The 20,541-nt window shown below is 40.5% G+C and overlaps 2 protein-coding genes across 3 annotated transcripts in view; both read right to left on the bottom strand.

Annotated features, from left to right (window-relative positions):
• The window catches only part of LOC8033856, a 289,711-nt gene that overhangs the window by 101,794 nt on the left and 167,376 nt on the right, over positions 1-20,541 (bottom strand). The window lies entirely within an intron of this gene.
• On the bottom strand, positions 632-1,513 carry LOC115329385 (F-box/LRR-repeat protein 20). Its single transcript, XM_029990956.4, has one exon. The coding sequence runs from the start codon at positions 1,511-1,513 to the stop codon at positions 632-634; it is 882 nt and encodes a 293-aa protein (XP_029846816.3).

Genomic DNA, 20,541 nt, shown 5'->3' with positions numbered 1-20,541 from the left:
AAACGTTTTTGTATCTCCATCGTGTAAAAAACGGCATATAAACCACTGCGATATTTCTTATGGAGATTTGTTCACAAATGTTATAAGGAATGGTGACCTTTTTATAGGTAATATAGAAGATGTAATCGAAGTATACCTCGTTGTAGTGCACGACGACCACATAAATGGCAAAGAAATAGGCTTCGATATATTTACAACAATGCGTGGACCATTACCTGGAGTTACTGTAAATATAATTTACAGTCTAACTTTGAATAGTAATGAAATGTCTCCGTACAGTATTTGCAATATTGTGGATAATGTACTCCCGATTGGAGGCGATGAACGTAAGGATCTCTTGATCAATACCAGAAACATTAAATTTACAGAGTCTGTAATAAAGTATTGCGTTTCAAAGTGTACTGCTTTTGTTTTGTCCTGTGAAAATTCACATGATTATGAGCACTTGGATTGGTATTCAATATACAGCAAAGTATGTCAAAATAATGATATGAGACATTTTTCAGTTCCATTTCTTTGCAAGAAAGGAAAATAAAGTTTTTTATTTTTCAATCAAAATCACAATTTATTCCAGCTCTTGCTAACGAAAAAAACAATTGTACATGATTATAGGAAAGAAAATAAAAAGTTTTTATTTTTTCACAACATATATTTGAGTTCCTCCCACATTTTCATAACCATACACGACAGTGACATCGTTTTTAAAATTATTGTTACGAAAACCACCTTTAACATTATTTGTATCTATCAATGGAATCATACAGACATTTAAAAAAGTTAAATTCCTGCCATATTGCGCTATAGTCTGAAATATTGCATCGGTTATATTTTCGCACAAATTCACATCCAATTTTCGCAACAATTGACATTTTTTAACAACATGTATCACACCATCGTCTGTAATAGAACCGATATTCCCAGCGTAGAGTTCTTCGAGTGAAGGGAGAGAGTTCCCTATAGCAATAAGGCATGTATCTGTAATGTACGTCGAATTTATTTGCAACCATTTTAAATTTTTTGGGAAAACACTACATACTTGGTTAGTTATTCTAGAACAACCAGATACATTTAATTGTAATAAATTGGGCATACTTTTAAACAAATATACGTAGGTATAATCACTGATTTGACTACAATAACTTATATCCAAATAACGCATATTCATGTATTTTCTTGCGCCATATAATAAACCCAAATTTACAGTATAGTCGGATAAACATACGTTTCCTGAAATATCCAAATATTCGAAATTCAAAACAGTTCTCATTAACATCATGAAATTATAAGTTTGCATTTTACATCTGATACTCAATGCTCGTATGTCACGTCTCTGCATGACTTCGAGATGACACGTTTCCATAGGCCTGAAGATAACGATCTTGCTTTTCTTCCACAAACTTCTGTCGTCTATAATGTCCTTCCATGTAGAACACACTCTTGCGGCGATCCCTTTTTCGTGATTCGTGAGGAACTTGAAGATGTGCAAGATGATCTCCAGTGGTAAGGTGTCCATCGCCGATGCTTTTTAGAGGCTGTTGTGGTGGGCGTATTCCCTCCTAAAACGGTTGAACGTCGTATACACAAGTCTTATAACACACGAAGGTATCACATCTTCTTCCATAGCGTCCACTCCTCTTGGAGGATTAGCAGGGTAATCTTGGACGTAAATATATAATGTGAACATTTTCAATTTCGGTAATTCGTACAGAGCAAATAAGACATCTGTAATTACGAGAGACTCGTCAAAGCACAAAGTGAGGGTTTCTAATTGTGGCGATCTGTTTACGATTGATTGTATCGAACTTATGGTTAATGGTTGACTTCCCGTTATTTTAAGTGTAGTCAAATTCTCATTCCCACGAACTAAAGCATAAACACCGTAGTCGCTAACGAGTGGGCATTCGGTGACAAACAAATTTTTCAACTTAATGAATCCACGACCAATTATTACGAAAGCGTAATCGGTGATTAACGGACAGTAACGTATCACTAAAGTCTCCAACCATGGCAGTATAGTGGTTACGCGTACGACATCATCGTTTTTTAATCCTGCATACTCTATGTGCAAATATTGTACGTGATGGGACAGTTGTGAAATCCACGACAAGGAATTTAAATGAATTTTACGAATTTGACGACTTTTAAGCACAGCAACTGCTTCTGCACTGGGTCGTAAGTCGAGCAATGTAGCAGTACAATTTCTCCACACATTTGGAAAATTGTTCAGTATGTCTTTCCAACTACAACATACATAGCAAGCACGAACCAAGTCAGTCTTGTCCAGGTACGTGAAGACAACTCTCAGAAGTTCTGGCGGTAAGTTTGAGATGTGCATTGTCGATAGGTTAAATGTAGTTATTGCACATAGTTATATAGACGTAATCACAAAAAAAAATCCCCCCTTTCCAGGCTGTCTCTTCGTAGTGGAGAGAGAAATCCTTTGTATCTTGGGGATCGTCAAAGATAGACACTCCTCCCCACATGTAAGGAGGAGGGGATACCTGTCAAGTGTATAATATATCTTTATTTTTTCTTTCTTTTAAGTATAAAGAATAAGAAAAAAACGCTATGTACATCTCTTTCAAGACTTGTTTACAACAAATAGAGAAAGCAATTGTACCACGTGATGTAAACGTTGGCGTATTTTTTCCTATATATAGGGCGGACTGACCACACACAAAATATTATCCATATCATGCAACGTCTCTTGGGAGGACTGTTTATGCGATCGCGCAGTCGTATACATTTGAATCAAAGTTTTAGGGAACGAAAAGGCGTGGAGATGTATGGAATATATTTTCGTGAAAGTAATACGAACCCAGTGTCATTTGAAAAAGCGAAAGAAATTTTTGATAACATAAACCGTGGACACGAAGATTGCTGGTATGAGATGCTGGACAAGTTTCAGGCTAGCTATAAACATGGGACCGTCCTTTTTAATTCGAACAATGGTGAAGATGTGGAGACTATGTTGAACAACACAAGTTATGAGCATATATGTTGGATGGCTACTAAATATTATGAACTAATAGGACCACATTACAAATATCTCAACATTTTGGCTTTAATTATGAATAATAATCTCGAGACAATGCTGAATAGAACTCCACAAGTAAAAGCATTAGAAATTGCTGACGGATCCCAACTGGATAAGAAGGCTCTTGGAATTTTAACTGACAAGGCTCAAGACCTGGAACATTTGACAATATTCCACTACCCTGACTTGGATAACGAAGGCTTCCTGAGATTGAATCTACCCAAACTGAAAACACTTTGTATAATGGGAACCAAAAAACTGGACCAAGAAACATTTGATTGGGTTGTTAATCATTTGCCCAATCTTAAATGTGCTTGTGTTACTTCCACCATGTCGTATAGATTTGTTCCATGGAAAGAAAAGCCCTAAATAAATATTGTAAACCATCGATACAAAATATTTTAATTTTTTCTATCTATAGAGATTTATGTTTAACAATACATCACTCTACCCTCCTTTCCCATACGGTGTTCGAAACAAAATACATATAAATAACTGCCTACGAGAAATGTATATATAGGCTTACTTACCACGAATCTGTAGAATCATGAATCAATTGTTTTGCAACGGTGTGGTGCAAAAAATCTCCATTCAATGTAAAGACTCTATCGTCAAGCAGAAGTCTTACTTTTATAGTTCAAACGAAAACAATAATTGGAGCGATGTATATGCACAATTTTGCGACCTCGAAGAAAACGATTACGATTCGTGGCAGTCAATTCTTCATCAATTTGAAGAAAACAACGATCTAACAAGTACCCTGATTTCCGATGGGATGGGACGGAAGAGGGCAAAGGATATTCTGAACGATACCAGATGTGAACATCTCTACTGGAATTCTAGCGTGCATCACGAGCTCATCGCACCACACTTTCGTCACATCGAAGTTTTGAATACAATTACGAGCTACCAACTATGTACTCTTCTAAAAAAATCCCCCAAACTGCATACACTACAACTGGCCGATGCAAGTCAACTGGATTACAAGTCCCTGGAGTTTGTCAACGACTTTAGTCCACAACTGAAGCATCTCAACATCTTCAAGTACGGAAGTCTGAACAACGAGGGATTTCTGCGATTGCATATGCAGGACTTGAAATCGTTGTGCATGGTTGGGACGAAATATGTTGATAGCAGTACCTTTCGCTGGGTTGTAAAACATCTTCCCAATATCTATTGTGTTTTTTGGCAATCTGAATAATTCAATCACACTCGTTTCGGAAAATAAAGAAACATTTTATTACCACAATTTGGGAATTTTTTATCTTGATAGCAACACAACTTTTTTTTATTGACACGTAAAGTCTTTATTTCACAGGTTTAAAATATGCTGCAATATGCACACATGATCGAAGGAGTTTTTTCAATAAAGAAATCAAAAAACTCTTTGTTTATGCGCTGACAACCAACAAGACACAAAGTTTTAATGTCTAATCCTGCGTTTGAAATGATTAAGAGACCACTAGGGTCAATGCGTCTGCAATTATACATTGACAAATGCTCCAAACTACGCATATTTCGGACGATAGTTGCCAATCCGTTGTTAGTTATGTATCTTGCGTTATTCACGTGAAGAGCTTTTAAATTTGGAACTCTGTTTGATATCAAATCAAAAATACCATCTGTAATATCAAAGGAATTAATGCGAAGAACTTTGACATGCGACGGCAGCAAATATATCCATTCTAACGAGTAAGCTATAATGTGCGTAAAATTGTCTTCGTACAATCCTCTCACAAGTCCAGCAGTTGGTGAACATTCGCAAAGTACTGCAACAGGTGATGTGTGATCACCATCAAAAAATGATTCGATATCTTCCCACGAAATCATATCGTGAAGAGGACACACTATATTGGTCTGTTCCATATGACGAAACACTTGGTGGGCGATTTCGATGGGGATGACACAAGATTCTCTGATGTAGCAGCCAGGTGGCAGTTCCACACCAGTCATACCTGTGCACAGGTTTCTCGTCAACGGTTCTTGTGATGACGACGATGTTGGTCTTGGCGGTGGTGGCGGTGGCGGAGGTGGAGGCGATGGTGGTGGAGTTGGTGGTGGTGGTGGCCTCGGCATTGGTGATGGTGAAGGAACAGGCCTTATCAATGGCGGTGGAGGTGGTGGTGGTGGTTGCATGAGTTCTAGAGGCGACTCTGGTTTAAAACATTAATAAAGTATCGAGGAGACTTCTTATTCGTTTGGTGCGTGTTGGTGGTGATGGTGGTGGTAGTGGTGGAAAGATGTACTTATATAGCATATTACATCCATTCTTCTGTCCAAAACTTTAACGCCCACCTATACAAGTGTCATTCATGTGATCCCTACCAAACAAAAAAATATATATCACGTGTTCATGAGGGCGGGGTTACTGTTTTCTTTCTGAAATATTTTTTTACGTGATTAATATAATAAGCGCACAATAAATTAAAGTTTAACACAATCCTCGTAAATGTTTGTTTACTAACATTTGTGCAACGTTCTAAACACACTGTCTTTAAAGGGGATTGTGCTCCCATTAACATTTCGATTGCGAAATCATCAATGAGAGAACAATTTTTTAAATAAAGATGTTCCAGTTTAGGAAAATTTTTGGCGATAGTTATCATTGCTTTATAATTTAGGTTACGTGCATCGCGTATGTCTAACGTTTTCAGATTCGGAAGCTTTTGAGCCATGGTCGTTATGGACTTATTAGTAGACTTAATTTTATAGCTGAGGCGTATATATTCGACGTGATCACAAAGATATCCCAACCAAATTTTCGATGTACAATCAAAGTATATCTGCTTACATTCCTTGTTATGTAGAATTTCTTTGATTGTATCGACACATGTATCGTTGCTAATAACGATAGCCATCACATCTTCGAAGTGATCGATGATTAGTTCCCATCCATGCAAATCTTTCACACCACACGGACGTCTTTTTTGAACCATGTGTTTGAAAACATGATCAGCCAATTCGAAAGGTATGTCGTTATTAGTAGTCCTGTAACGTGCCGTTTTTACAACATATGACATTACCAGTATCATCTACTAGATCTGGATAACTGGAACGACAACGCCAATATATTTCGTCACCAAACTGATAACGAACAAGACGACCGTAAACTTCTGGACAATTAAGTACGTCTTTTTTTACTGGAGAATGTATTTCTTTAATATCGTGAAGTTCAGAAATGTTTCCGGATGGCAACTCGTGTACAGTCACTCTGTCAAACGTTTTACCGTATGGGTATTTTGCGTTATGTACAGCAGAGTATATGCTTAAAGTTATTGGTAACCCCATCGTCATCTTTGTAGCAAGTGTAATGTAATCAGTAAGGTATGTTGTCATATTGTTTTTGTGTTTTAAATCTTTCGTAGAAATAATATCTCCATAAATATCGAAAGATGATTTTTATTAACTGGAATATTTTTCTACAAGGATTGTTTTTCAATACAACAGTAGTCTTATTATTACAAATAACATTATTTTTCACATCACTAGGGTAATCGTAAAAAAATCCACTTCGCAACAACATTTTGTACTGTCACGATTATGTACTATGAAATAAAAAAAACCCACTAGACCACCAATTTGTATCCGTATACTATATGTAAATAGCGCATTATTTCCGAGTGTGTGGAAAAAAAAATCAAGAGACTCGAATATTTTTTTTTTCTATAATTTATGTAGTATGATCGTACGACCGTTCGCTGTGTATCGGTAGTTTATTTTAATAATCGAATAACTTGGTTTTTTTAACTGATAATGTAGCCCTACAGATCGTCTGCAGCGTATCTGTGGTTACAAAGTTATAAAACCTATATATTCGGTTAAACATTGTGATCACTTAAAAATTGAAAAGATGGCATGTTATGTGTTTATATACACTTCTTGGTTTCTTATATAAGATCTTCTGTAATATATACGTTTTATACAGGTAATAAGGTTATACAAATAGAAAAACACAGTATATACAAATAACACAACCAAAATACAAACGCGTGTCATATTTCATATATATTACATCACTTCAATATATGTATATTAGAAAAGAGACATATGAAAGTGAATGAAAACATGTTCGAAATATTTGTATTTCAAAATGATGAAACAGTCAACACGATGACGTAATATCATAACACAGCTGCATCTAGCGATTGTTTACAAATGCTAAAGAGCTGGAATGTTAAGGAAAAAAAATCATTCGTGTCTTCTCTTTCGAAAACGGTTTCGTTTTTTCAGACCTCTAAACACCTCGGCAGCTGCTATAAAAGGGGCGACATCCTCCGAACAAAAATTACTTCTTCAAGAAATCTCCGAAGCCTGCCCTTGGAACGTCCTGCTCCTGCGTCAACGGTCTGTTGGTGAGATGCCGCTGCCTTCTATTTTTATCCCCCCACTCGGGGCCTTACCACTCTTTCCCATACAGGTTTGTCGCGGCCGCCTCGAGATTAGGTGTCTACAGTTTCCATAGCTTCTTGCGGCTAGGCAGGGACGCGGTTGCTGCTGCTGTTGTTGTTGTTTCTTCTTCGCGCGCGCGCGTATATATTTAGATGTTTGGTTTTAAGACCGTTTGTCTCTCTAGCTTTTCGATTTTGTTAGGGCAGCCGTTTGGCGGGAGAGGTGACACTGTAGGGGAGTGCCAGGATGTCTCCGGGAACCATATATTCTGGACAAAAAAAAAACAAATAAACAAGAAACACTGTTAGGAAAAAAATGCCAACCAATTTTAGGTGTATGGGTTGGAATGATTTTTTCCATTTGTTGTGGGACGTTAACTTGGGTACCACGTACTTAACATAAAAAAAAATTACACACGTGCTCAAAATTTGTTAGGCTATCTTGAAAACACACACACACACACACACACACACAGACACCAAATGTAAAAAATAAAAAAAAATCGTGGTCAGCTATGGGTAGAATAGGGCATGGAGACGTTAAATCCTTTTGGCAACCCTGATCGCATTTTAAATCTGTAAGGCTAGGGGGTTGGCGCCTTAGATTTAAAACAAAAAAAACAAAAAATAAAAATTTGTTAGGCAGTGGCTGAACGTGAAATCAAAACGAAAGCCCTAGACTAACTCACCTTTTGTATGCGATCCCCACGGGCCATAGGCTTGAAAACGTTCGGTGTATATCGTCTTTCTGAGTGAGCGAAAAGAAAACGTTTAGTCGAAGGAAGACTAAATATTTTCTTGTTGCCATCCACCTGTTTACAAGGAGGCTCGGATGACTTGATGATACATCCTACCTTTCACTGTCCTCCGGGCTTGTCACAAAGTTTAGACTAGCATCATTGACCCGCCACTCTTGGTAGCCAGTGATCCAAGCTTTTTGTTAAATGCATGCTGTTATCGATTGCTAGGGACTTCGCGTTGAGAGACATACGGACGCTAGGGTTTCGCCGATGCGCGTAGGCTATCCGCGTCTTTTTTTATCCCTTATCTTCTTGCTTCTCTCTCTCTCTTTTAAATACTCTTTCGGAAAAATTGTAAGGTTAGGAGGAATGCAATCCACTGGAGAACACCATCATTTTCGACTATTGGATTTAACGTAAAATATTATTATTATTATTATTCAAAATTCAAACCTGTGCTTATCGTCGATGGTGGTTGTTTTGTCTGGTTTCTGGTTGGTTGCAAGTCCGAAAACTGTTAGGGAACTTAATCTTTATTTTTCCAAAACGCGTTCCGCTGTTAGGGAATCCGCAATAATAGCATCATTTTTTTAGCTAGAGCCTTTAGCTTTTGTCGACGTGGTCGGTCGGAGTGGAGGAGGTGGCCTTCTGTTTTTTAATCTGTCAGGGCTTATTCTCCCCCCACGTACGCGAATTTTTCCTTAGCTTACGCGCGCGTGAGGCAGGTAATTTCTATTAATACTTAGTTGTTAGGTAAGTGGCCCGTGTACTGATTGTCTGGGGATCGTCGTGTCGTATAACACTTTTTCTTTTTTTTTGTAATTTTTGCTAGGAATTTTTATAGCTTCTGGTTTAGGTAGGGATTTTTTTTTTGTGTACATTTTTTTTTGTAGCTTCTTCACACTTTCCCCGGACGCAGTCCGCCACGATTATAGGAAAAATGCGCCTAGGTGTTAGGGAATTAAACGTAAATTATTGAAACGAAAAAAAAAAAAATAAAATAATTGGATGTTGGATGGAGTGGAGGAGGTTGGACTAGCTTAGCTCAAGTGTACTAACTGTGTTTTTTGTCCCATACAGGTTGTCGCGGCCGCCTCGAGATTAGGTGTCTACAGTTTCCATAGCTTCTTGCGGCTAGGCAGGGACGCGGTTGCTGCTGCTGCTGTTGTTGTTGTTTCTTCTTCGCGCGCGCGCGTATATATTTAGATGTTTGGTTTTAAGACCGTTTGTCTCTCTAGCTTTTCGATTTTGTTAGGGCAGCCGTTTGGCGGGAGAGGTGACACTGTAGGGGAGTGCCAGGATGTCTCCGGGAACCATATATTCTGGACAAAAAAAAAACAAATAAACAAGAAACACTGTTAGGAAAAAAATGCCAACCAATTTTAGGTGTATGGGTTGGAATGATTTTTTCCATTTGTTGTGGGACGTTAACTTGGGTACCACGTACTTAACATAAAAAAAAATTACACACGTGCTCAAAATTTGTTAGGCTATCTTGAAAACACACACACACACACACACACACAGACACCAAATGTAAAAAATAAAAAAAAATCGTGGTCAGCTATGGGTAGAATAGGGCATGGAGACGTTAAATCCTTTTGGCAACCCTGATCGCATTTTAAATCTGTAAGGCTAGGGGGTTGGCGCCTTAGATTTAAAACAAAAAAAACAAAAAAATAAAAATTTGTTAGGCAGTGGCTGAACGTGAAATCAAAACGAAAGCCCTAGACTAACTCACCTTTTGTATGCGATCCCCACGGGCCAAAGGCTTGAAAACGTTCGGTGTATATCGTCTTTCTGAGTGAGCGAAAAGAAAACGTTTAGTCGAAGGAAGACTAAATATTTTCTTGTTGCCATCCACCTGTTTACAAGGAGGCTCGGATGACTTGATGATACATCCTACCTTTCACTGTCCTCCGGGCTTGTCACAAAGTTTAGACTAGCATCATTGACCCGCCACTCTTGGTAGCCAGTGATCCAAGCTTTTTGTTAAATGCATGCTGTTATCGATTGCTAGGGACTTCGCGTTGAGAGACATACGGACGCTAGGGTTTCGCCGATGCGCGTAGGCTATCCGCGTCTTTTTTTATCCCTTATCTTCTTGCTTCTCTCTCTCTCTTTTAAATACTCTTTCGGAAAAATTGTAAGGTTAGGAGGAATGCAATCCACTGGAGAACACCATCATTTTCGACTATTGGATTTAACGTAAAATATTATTATTATTATTATTCAAAATTCAAACCTGTGCTTATCGTCGATGGTGGTTGTTTTGTCTGGTTTCTGGTTGGTTGCAAGTCCGAAAACTGTTAGGGAACTTAATCTTTATTTTTCCAAAACGCGTTCCGCTGTTAGGGAAACCGCAATAATAGCATCATTTTTTTAGCTAGAGCCTTTAGCTTTTGTCGACGTGGTCGGTCGGAGTGGAGGAGGTGGCCTTCTGTTTTTTAATCTGTCAGGGCTTATTCTCCCCCCACGTACGCGAATTTTTCCTTAGCTTACGCGCGCGTGAGGCAGGTAATTTCTATTAATACTTAGTTGTTAGGTAAGTGGCCCGTGTACTGATTGTCTGGGGATCGTCGTGTCGTATAACACTTTTTCTCTTTTTTTTTGTAATTTTTGCTAGGAATTTTTATAGCTTCTGGTTTAGGTAGGAATTTTTTTTTGTGTACATTTTTTTTTGTAGCTTCTTCACACTTTCCCCGGACGCAGTCCGCCACGATTATAGAAAAAAAATGCGCCTAGGTGTTAGGGAATTAAACGTAAATTATTGCGAAAAAAAAAAAAAAATAATTGGATGTTGGATGGAGTGGAGGAGGTTGGACTAGCTTAGCTCAAGTGTACTAACTGTGTTTTTTGTCCCCATCCCATATGATGTTTTACTATAAAAATGTTCGACCAACAACTAGCATTCCAAATATCTCAACTGATATTTAATAACGACCATGCAAGTCTATTAGCAAGTAATGGTATCTGTGTATCACCTGATACAATATGTAATACGGAACCACAAATATTTTGTTTTCAATGCACACACCCATTTCCTGATATATTGAAAGGTTTGGTTAATATGGAGTTTGAAAAAATATTAGCTTTTGAAATAATGAAACATGATCAAAGCAACAATAGTTGTCAATTTACATTAAGTAGTAGTAGTAGATTGGGGTTTTGTGGCGCAAAAGCAACTAAGGCTATGATGCGCCAAGAAGTGATACTATTGCAGAAGAGGGTTTTGAAGAAAAAAGAGCTTTAGTAGCTGGTAATTTCAAAAATGTATAAAATAGGACTAGGACCTTATATTATATATAATGCTACAATTTGTGTAAAATATTAATACTTTTTAAAAACTTAAAAACCTGGGTGGGTGGGAGTAGTGGCTCATTTCCAAGCAGCACACAAAGGTGTAGAGGAATATGCTCTTTGTAGAGCTGGGAGAAGTAATGGCGGCGTTTATCATCATGCGCAGGGCATTCGAGAAGAATATGCAAGACACTCAAAGGTTGTTGGCAATGCTCACATTCCGGAGGGTCCTCCCCACGCAAAAGGTGTCCATGCGTCAGCCGCGTGTGCCCAATGCGTAGGCGACAGAGGACTACCTCATAGAACCTGTCTCTGTGCCTAGCACTCTCCCATTCACCAAGAAAAGGCTTAACCATGTGCAGCTTGTTGGACACCTGTAGGCTCCATTCTGTTTGCCATTGAGCTTTAAGATGACATTTGACTAGGGCACAGTAATCTCTAAATGGGATACCACTAATGTCCACAGTACGAGTGCCACAAGTGCCCGCAGCACAATCTACCTCTTCATTCCCTGGGATTCCGACATGGCTCGGCACCCAGCAGAATAGAACATCACATCCCTTCCTGGTAGCTGCTACTATTTTGCTTTGTAATAAAACAATGAGTGCATTCTTTGGGGTTTCAAGTGAAATCAGAGCCCGTAACGCACTCAACGAATCTGTATATACAACTGACCGGGAGTTACGTGTTTGGATGATGTGATCTATTGCAAGCAGAAGGCCGCACAGTTCAGCAGTGAAAACTGTCGCGAACGAATTTAGCCTACGAGCACTTCTTACTGATGGGCCGATCATGGCACAGCCAACAAATGATTCCGTTTTTGTGCCGTCTGTGTAATATTGTGAATGAGAATCATGCTGCTTCTGGAGTTCGTAAAATTCTTGTCGCATGACCTCGGATGGGGTATCCTTTTTATTAAACTTTGTTAGTGACAAATCGCAACGTATGCAGCTGAAATCCCATGGTGCCACCGTTTTTGGAACTGCGGCAACTGAAAGCTTACTGTCTATCCCAACTGACTCTGCCACATTCCTATTTCTCATCGCGAATGGAGGGATAATGCTAGGCTTGTTTTCGAATGTCCTTTGATATTTCGTGCCCTCCACTGCCTCCCGGGCTGGATGCTGAGCGACTGATCGTATTCTCAATGAATACATAAATCCTAAGAAGAATCGGCGTCTGTCAAGGGACATCTCATTTCCCTCAGCGTAGAGACTGAGCACGGGCGACGTTCTGAAGGCACCTATTGCCAAGCGAAGTCCCTGATGATGGATGGGATCAAGTGCCTTAAGAGCTGATGGCCTAGCAGATCCGTACACAAAGCTGCCATAGTCCAGGCGTGAGCGGATTACCGAGCGATAGATTCGCAAAAGACATAGACGGTCAGAGCCCCATGTTTTGTGGGACAAGACTTTAAGGAGGTTCAGTGATTTCTGGCATTTTAACTTCAGACTTTTTATATGAGGCACAAACGAAAGCTTACGGTCGAAAGTGAGGCCCAGAAACTTGTGATCTACTTTCACCGGGATAGGGGTCTGTCGCATATATAGAGAAGGAACCGCAGGGACTCCCCGTATACGGGAGTAACAGACAGTTACCGTCTTTTCCGGAGAGAAACTAAAGCCGTTTTCATCCGCCCACTTTAGGAGATTGTTGATGGCAACTTGAAGCCTCCGTTCACAAATAGAAAGATTGCACGATGAAACAGAGATTTGAAGGTCATCAACATAGAGTGAGTATTGCACAGAGGAAGGTAGGGAACGGGCTATTGAGTTCATCTTTACCAAAAAGAGAGTGACGCTGAGGACTCCCCCTTGAGGGACCCCAGTCTCCTGGACGAATTCTTTAGAGAAAGATGCTCCTAGCTTCACCAAAAAGGTTCGATTAGAAAGGTAGCTATTGATGGTAGCAAGCATCCTACCTCGTATCCCAACTTCATGCAAATCACGGAGGATTCCATGGCGCCATGCTGTGTCATATGCCTTCTCCATATCAAAAAACACTGACACGCACAACTGTCTGTTCACGTAAGCTTCACGAATTACGGTCTCAAGACGAACCAAATGGTCAACTGTAGAACGATAGGAACGAAACCCACATTGATTCCTATCCAATATGTTCTTTTTTTCTAAATAGTGCATAAGTCTTTTGTTCACAATACGCTCAAAAGTCTTGCTCAAACAACTAGTAAGGGCGATAGGGCGATAGCTTGATGCAGAGGAAGGATCCTTACCAGGTTTTAAAATAGGAACAACCGTGGCTACTTTCCATGCCGAAGGAAATTTGCCCTCGTGCCATATGCGATTAAAAAGGTACAGAATAAGCAATAATGTAGAAGGATGAAGGTGTGTTAACATCTGGTAGTGTATGCCATCAGGTCCTGCAGCCGAAGGCTTAGTTAAGTGAAGGACCATTTCGAGTTCACGCATCGTAAGAGGTAGATTGTAGTCTTCATGGGCGGCACCTGCAGTCTTCACAGCATGTGATTCTGTACGTGCTTTGTATGCGAGAAATGTAGATGAATAATGTTCGGAGCTCGATACAAGAGCAAAATGCTCACCGAGAAGATCCGCTTGCTCCTTTAGACTTTCCGGACAGATGCCATTGTAGGAGAGGAGTGGGACTGAGAAGGCATGATATCTCCCTTCAATGCGATGAACTTTGTCCCAGACTTCTTTGACTGTTGCACTACTATTAATGGAAGAGGCATATTCCTGGAAGTTTTTACGCTTTGATTGTTGTCGGATGTACCTTGCCCGAGCTTTCATTTGCTTAAAGCAGCGGAGGTTGCTTTGCGTGGGGTAACGTCGAAAGATACCCCAGGCTCTGTTTTGTTTTTTCCGTGACTCAGTACACTCTTCATTCCACCACGGCTTGGGCCGCCGCGGGAGATGCGTAGAAGTCCTAGGAATAGCAAGCTCTGCAGCTTGAAGAATAAAATTACTCAGCAACTCTGTAACTTGGTCGACAGAAAGTTCATCAAGTGACGTGCATGCAAGTTGTGTCGCTTCAGTGAAAAGAGACCAATTCGCTTTCTCAAACTTCCAACGGACAGTTCGCGTTGGCATGCATTTTGGAGGAACGATGTTCTTTAAGAAAATAGGAAAGTGATCGCTTCCATATGGGTTAGTGCCTGCTGCCCACGTAAAAGAAGTAAAAATGGATGCACTACCGATGGAAAGATCAATACATGAGGACGATAATGATGATGGGCTAAAATAGGTTGGTTCTCCAGTGTTAAAAAGGCAAAGTGCATGCGACATTAAAATTGACTCAATCATTCGACCACGGGCGTCAACGTGGTCGCTACCCCATAGGCAGTTGTGGGCATTAAAATCTCCAAGTAAAAGAAAGGGCTCCGGGAGTTGGAGTAAAAGATCATTAAAATCGTTTGTCGAAAAAGTAAAAGAAGGAGGAATGTATAAGGAACAGACAGTCACTACTTTGTGAAGGAGGAGACGCACCGCTACTGCCTCTAGCGCAGTATTAAGAGCGATTTCGGAACAGGGAAGGTGCTTTGGGACAACCACTGCAACTCCTCCTGCGGAAATACACGCACCCTCTCGGTCTTTTCTAAAAATATGGTAGCGTCTAAGAAAGTTAGTATGCTTTGAACTGAGATGTGTTTCTTGTAAACATAAAGCCTGTGGGCGGTGTTGCTCCAGGAGGAACTCAATATCATCGAAGTTCCTCAGTAGACCTCGGCAATTCCATTGGATGATCGCCGTCATTCTTTATAGAAATTTAACTATCAGAGGAGTGATAGAAAAAAGGGGTGATGTGTGTGATGTTTCATTTAGGAGGGAAAACTGGTGTTTTCCCTTTATGTTTTGGTTTCTGGGTCTGCCACTCCATATCCTCTGGTTCTGGCTCTGGGGCAGAAAGGTCACCTGCCTCTACAGTTTTTTCTGCTTCTAGGGACTTCTTGGCAGGTTTACCGGAGGCCTTGGAGTTGTCTACGGATCGTAAGGGCAACCCACGGCCCCTGCATTGACCTGATGGGGCAGCGGTCGACGTGCTAGGTCGGCTCGCAGTCCCGCCGGTATCGTCGGTTGCACGTGGCACGTGCTGCCTCCTAGACGGGGAAGTTCTCCCCGGGGAGGAGGAGCGAGACACTCGCTCCGTTGCCTGAGGGGAGGGACCAGGAGGCAGGGACGAAGGCGTGACCTCCGTTGCTGCTGCGGCACCTATGTCCTTGGTGCGACTAGTTGGATCTGCTGCTTTTGCAGCTGAGATAGAATGCCCAGGAAGCGCAAGCTTCAGCCTGGGCGTAGAGGACTGCAGCGGCTTCCCGTGGTCTGAAAAAGACACCTGGGTCGCCACCGATACCTTAGACGGTGCAGGTCCTCTGCTGGACACCGCCTCGGCAAAAGAGCCTCTCTGGAAAGCAGAGAGGCGGCGCTTTGCATCCTGGTAGGAAATATTTTCTTTCACCTTGAGAGCAAGTATTTCTTTTTCCTTTTTAAAGTAGTTACATGATCGAGAGTAGGCAGGATGGTCGGCGTTACAGTTTGCACATTTATAGTCAAGGTTGCAGTCATCAGCGGTATGGTCAGTTCCGCTGCACCTCGCACAGGTCTCACGACCACGGCACGCTCGTGAACCATGACCGTACCGCTGGCAGCGAAAGCAGCGCAGCGGGTTCGGGACATATGGCCGCACTTTGCAGTTGATGTAACCCGCCTTTACAGTAGGGGGCAGCGAGTTTTTCTCGAATGTTAGTATCACGTGTTTGGTGGGTCGTTCCTCACCATCCTTACGAATTTTAATTCGTTTTGCGGCCACGACACCTTGAGTGCTTAGACCCTCCACGATTTCCTCTTCAGAACTGGTTAATAGATCATCCTCTGATATCACACCGCGAATGGTGTTCAACGTACGGTGCGCAGATGCAGTGACTTTGAGGTCATGGATCATTTTCAGATTAAGCAAAGCAGTTGCCTGATATCTTTCATGAATCTCGACAAGAAGGTCACCGGAAAAAAGCTTCTTTGCTTCATATTTTGCCCCGAGCGTGTTTTGGAGAGTTTTGGCGACAAGGAATGGAGATAGTTTTGACAGCGGCTTAGAAGTGTCGTCGGAGTGTAAGACGAAAAATCTTGTAAAGTGGTCTTCTGAGTTGTCTTGTTTTAGAAATGTTGAAAGTGCTTCGGTCCGGCCTCTTTTCGGAGGCCGATCAGGTTGTTTCAGCTTGGAACCCATAAGAGGGGAATGGTGTTCGGAAACTGTGGTGCACCGCCCACCACCGAGCCCAACAAGGGAATAGGTAACGCTTCATAACAAGATGGGCTTGGCTGAAGACGTTACTCTATTAGTGCTGCCCAGTCTCTATAACCAAGTGTGGTTTTGGACAAGAGGTCTTTCGCCACCCAAGGTTAGCCCTTGCCGCCAAAGGAGTTGAAAAAGGAAAGAAGAGGAATGAGAAGAGTGAAAAGGAGGAGCAGACAAGGGTGAAAGTAGAGAGGGGATAGTAGAAGTGGCGACTAGACTGAATCATCCTGGCCGGGCCTTACCAGGACTCCCGTCTATGAGAAGCGGGGGCCGAAGTGGTGTATTGCCTTGCCCGGGGGGCCCCGAAGGGTCCAAACCTACCCCGGGCTTGGCTCAACCACCAGGATGCCCTTTTCCCCAGACACGGGAAAGCCACGCACAGTCAGACGTGGGCGGGCGAACCCGCATGGCTCGGGGTCCGTGGAGACGCCACTCTCCAAACACCTGCTTTCACAGGTGCCCCCTGCGAGGAATTTACATTAAAACGAGCACAAAAAAATGGACAGTTTAATCATCAAGAATAAATATCGTCAAATTCTTCTTGTACCTTTTCACCTGTTAAATATGGATTAGGTGTAAATCCAGCTTTTAAAACAGGCCTCATAGATGCAACTTCTTGTTTTGTAATGTTCCCAAATTTCTTTATATCAACTGAAGTATCCGAAAACGTATCATTTTCCACTAAACTCGTGTCTGGTGTCATACCTATATATCTCAAGGAACATTCCGATTCTGAAATATCGGTATCGGAAGTTTCTACGTTATTTTTGCTTGGCATGGTGGGCGATGAATCATTATGATCTGTAGCAACTGTGGTTATGTTATTTTTCTGTGGTACATTGGACCGTGGATACGGTTGTTTAAAATATTCGTTATCATCTGTATCGGATGTTTCAATATTTGTGGTCGAAAACTTTGGAGGTTGTTGCGGCTTTTTGAAAAATTCGTCGTCGTTATTATTTTTATTATTGTTATTAAAATCCCCTGTATGATTTTCTGGTGATTCTGTTTGTTTAAAATCTTCGTCATTATCCAACGTTGTTGTTGCGTTAGATACCACTACATTATCGGAATCGTTACATGTTCGCTTCTCTGCATAGTTGCATGTATCATCATCTTGTGTACACAAATTTAGAACTTCATTATTTTCTTGAGTAAATTCGTCATTATTTTGATCTTCTTGAACACACTCAAATGTATAATCTTGTACAGTTTCGGGTGATAATGTATTGCCAAAAACACCACCATAAAGAGGGGGGAGTGGAGGTGTATGGGGTCGTTTCAAACTTGTGGATGGTTTTTGATATACTATAGATTCTTCTGGTTTTCGAATGGATCGAATGGGAATGACTGGTGGGGGGTTATAATGTGGAGTTTGTTGAATGTTTTGAGGTGTCGTAGCTATGTTATAATTTGAGTTGGAATAACATAGACAATATTTAATTTCTGGAAACGCTCGTCTTAATGTTTGTACAGCGACATCCTTTGGATTGTCAAACTCGTCCGTTATTATCGGTGTGCTTATACCTGGAACGTTAACGTCGTTTGTATTTAAGTATAAAGATTGTAAACTTTTGCTTGATATATGATTTAATATGTACTCTACGGTAGTTCCCGGATTCGTATAAAGAGATAGCGATTTTAATCTATGTGCAGTTTGGCAAAGTGTATTTATTTCTTTAATATAACTATCGTCACAATATCTGGATTCGCAATAAACAGTTAAATCTTCTAATCGTTCGGCTTTATTTAAATGATTATTGAATAATGTAATGAACATATCGATCGGACATCGAATGTGTAATTTTTGTACGTGTGGTAATAGTGGTTCTTCTCTCAACCTCAATATACTATTTGATAGATACCCATGCAAGGGGCCTCCATTTACTACAGATATCTTTACCCTAAATAAATTTATAAACGGCCACCTTTGTTTCTGTTTAAGGTTTATATTGGGTATTATTTGGTCTGCGGGGGTATCGTCTGGAATACATCTACACACACTGTACGGTGGTATATCGACGAACGATGCCGACGTCCAAGAATTTGCATCCAACTCTGGTGTTAACCAATATAAATCATCCGGGTGCGTTACGCCCACATGGGTTGCATGATCGGACACTAAATTAATTAAAGAAACGGGTTTAACACAACGATCGTTTAAAACGCGAATCATACTGTTCCATTCGAAAGCCACTGGGGACATTGTCTTATGCAGAGCATTAAACCAGCGATCGTCTCCAATGGTTCCACAACGTAAGTATTCTACTGCATTTAATTTTTTCATGGATTCTTCGTCATAAACAAACATCGGAATATTGAAGTAGCCCAAGTCTAGGACTCTAATACTATTATTAAGAGTTGTTTCGTCGTATATAGTATGTAATTCACTTGGAATAGCGTGACTCGATGCCAATTTCGTTATTGGAAAATGTAGTCCCTTCACGTGTGCAATCGTGCATTTAATCAAAGCCCAGTTGAATATTTCGTCGTCTGGAGGATTCAAAACGAAGGTTGCAACGTTTCCGAAATATGCCTCCTTTGGTTTGTCCGAATTATATTTTACATACGATACTGGAGCATTTACGTTACATAAGTGTATTGATGGTGGGGTTTTGAGATGTCCAACGTGTATGCATAGTGTACCAACGTCAATAGATCCATCGCCAATCCACGAGGACAATTTAAAAGCTTCGACGACGGCTTTTCTTACGAAGTCTGGTTCCAATACGTCTCGACTTTGATCTTGATTGTCTATAACGCTGAAATAACCGCGATCCTTGCACTGATCTACTATTTCGAGAGAGGCAAAACCACTGTTTCTCGACGAATTTTTGGTGAGTAAATAGTAGACTAGATTTTCCATAAAAAAATACAACACGTTCGATCCGTGTGCTACGGTTCTGTTTTCGTATTCGTTATTATCCATAGTTAATTTAATGTGGACAACTGTGTTCCTAAATGTGCGTACTAGAATATGTAAGAAAAAATCCATTAGGAAAGACGACGTCGAAAGTGCAAAGGCCAAATCTACACAATGGAAATCTAAAATGACATCGCCATCTGGTATCATACTTCCCAAACTGTGATCGATTGCATCTTTGGTACTTACACCACTTTCCATTAAATCTTTGAGTGCAGTATAAACCGTCGAAACAAATTCTCCATCGATGGTAATGGTGGGTGGTTTAGTCTCCCAACGATCGATGTAAGGTGATAAAATGATGTCCGGTACCAAAGTTCTACGAGTACACTCTTCTTTGGCATTGGCATCCAGACCGACTTCGATGACCCTACACTCTATGTGGCGTTTATCGTATTCTTCGATGATGAACCAACTGGGGTACCCTATAAGTCGACCGTGTTTGTACACGTAACCATCGCTATTTATGTTACAAACCGAATGATTGAGATCGCAATATTTAGACCACATTTTTTATTCTATATATTAGGCGATATAGTAAGGTTGGGTCACTAGCTAATAATCTTAAGTTGACGTATGATAATGTGCTTAGTTTTGAGTTTAATTCGTCTTTATGAATAATTGCGGCTTTGTAGATGGGTGTGTTTCTATAGCCTTATAGTAGCTTTGACAGGTTTCAATTAATCTTGATCTGTTTTTATAATGAGTGTATAAAACGCCTAAAGAAACACCAGTTGCAAGACCTATAGCTGCATATTTAATCCATAATAATTCTTCATCGCTCTGTTTCTTTAAAACTCGTCGTACTTTAGACATCTTTTTTAATTATGTGTATATATTATAGTCAATATGTATAGAGTACAATTAGTTTTTGAAAACATT

Source organism: Ixodes scapularis, unplaced genomic scaffold, assembly GCF_016920785.2.
Source record: "Ixodes scapularis isolate PalLabHiFi unplaced genomic scaffold, ASM1692078v2 PGA_scaffold10__122_contigs__length_95168666, whole genome shotgun sequence".
Lineage (NCBI taxonomy): Eukaryota > Metazoa > Arthropoda > Arachnida > Ixodida > Ixodidae > Ixodes > Ixodes scapularis.
Note: the sequence above shows the minus strand (reverse complement) of the source record. Positions and strands in the feature narration are given on the sequence as shown.

What these genes read in the sequence shown, in the direction of transcription:
- LOC115329385 (XM_029990956.4), bottom strand. Translation starts at nt 1,513, where the DNA reads ATGGACACCTTACCACTGGAGATCATCTTGCACATCTTCAAGTTCCTC.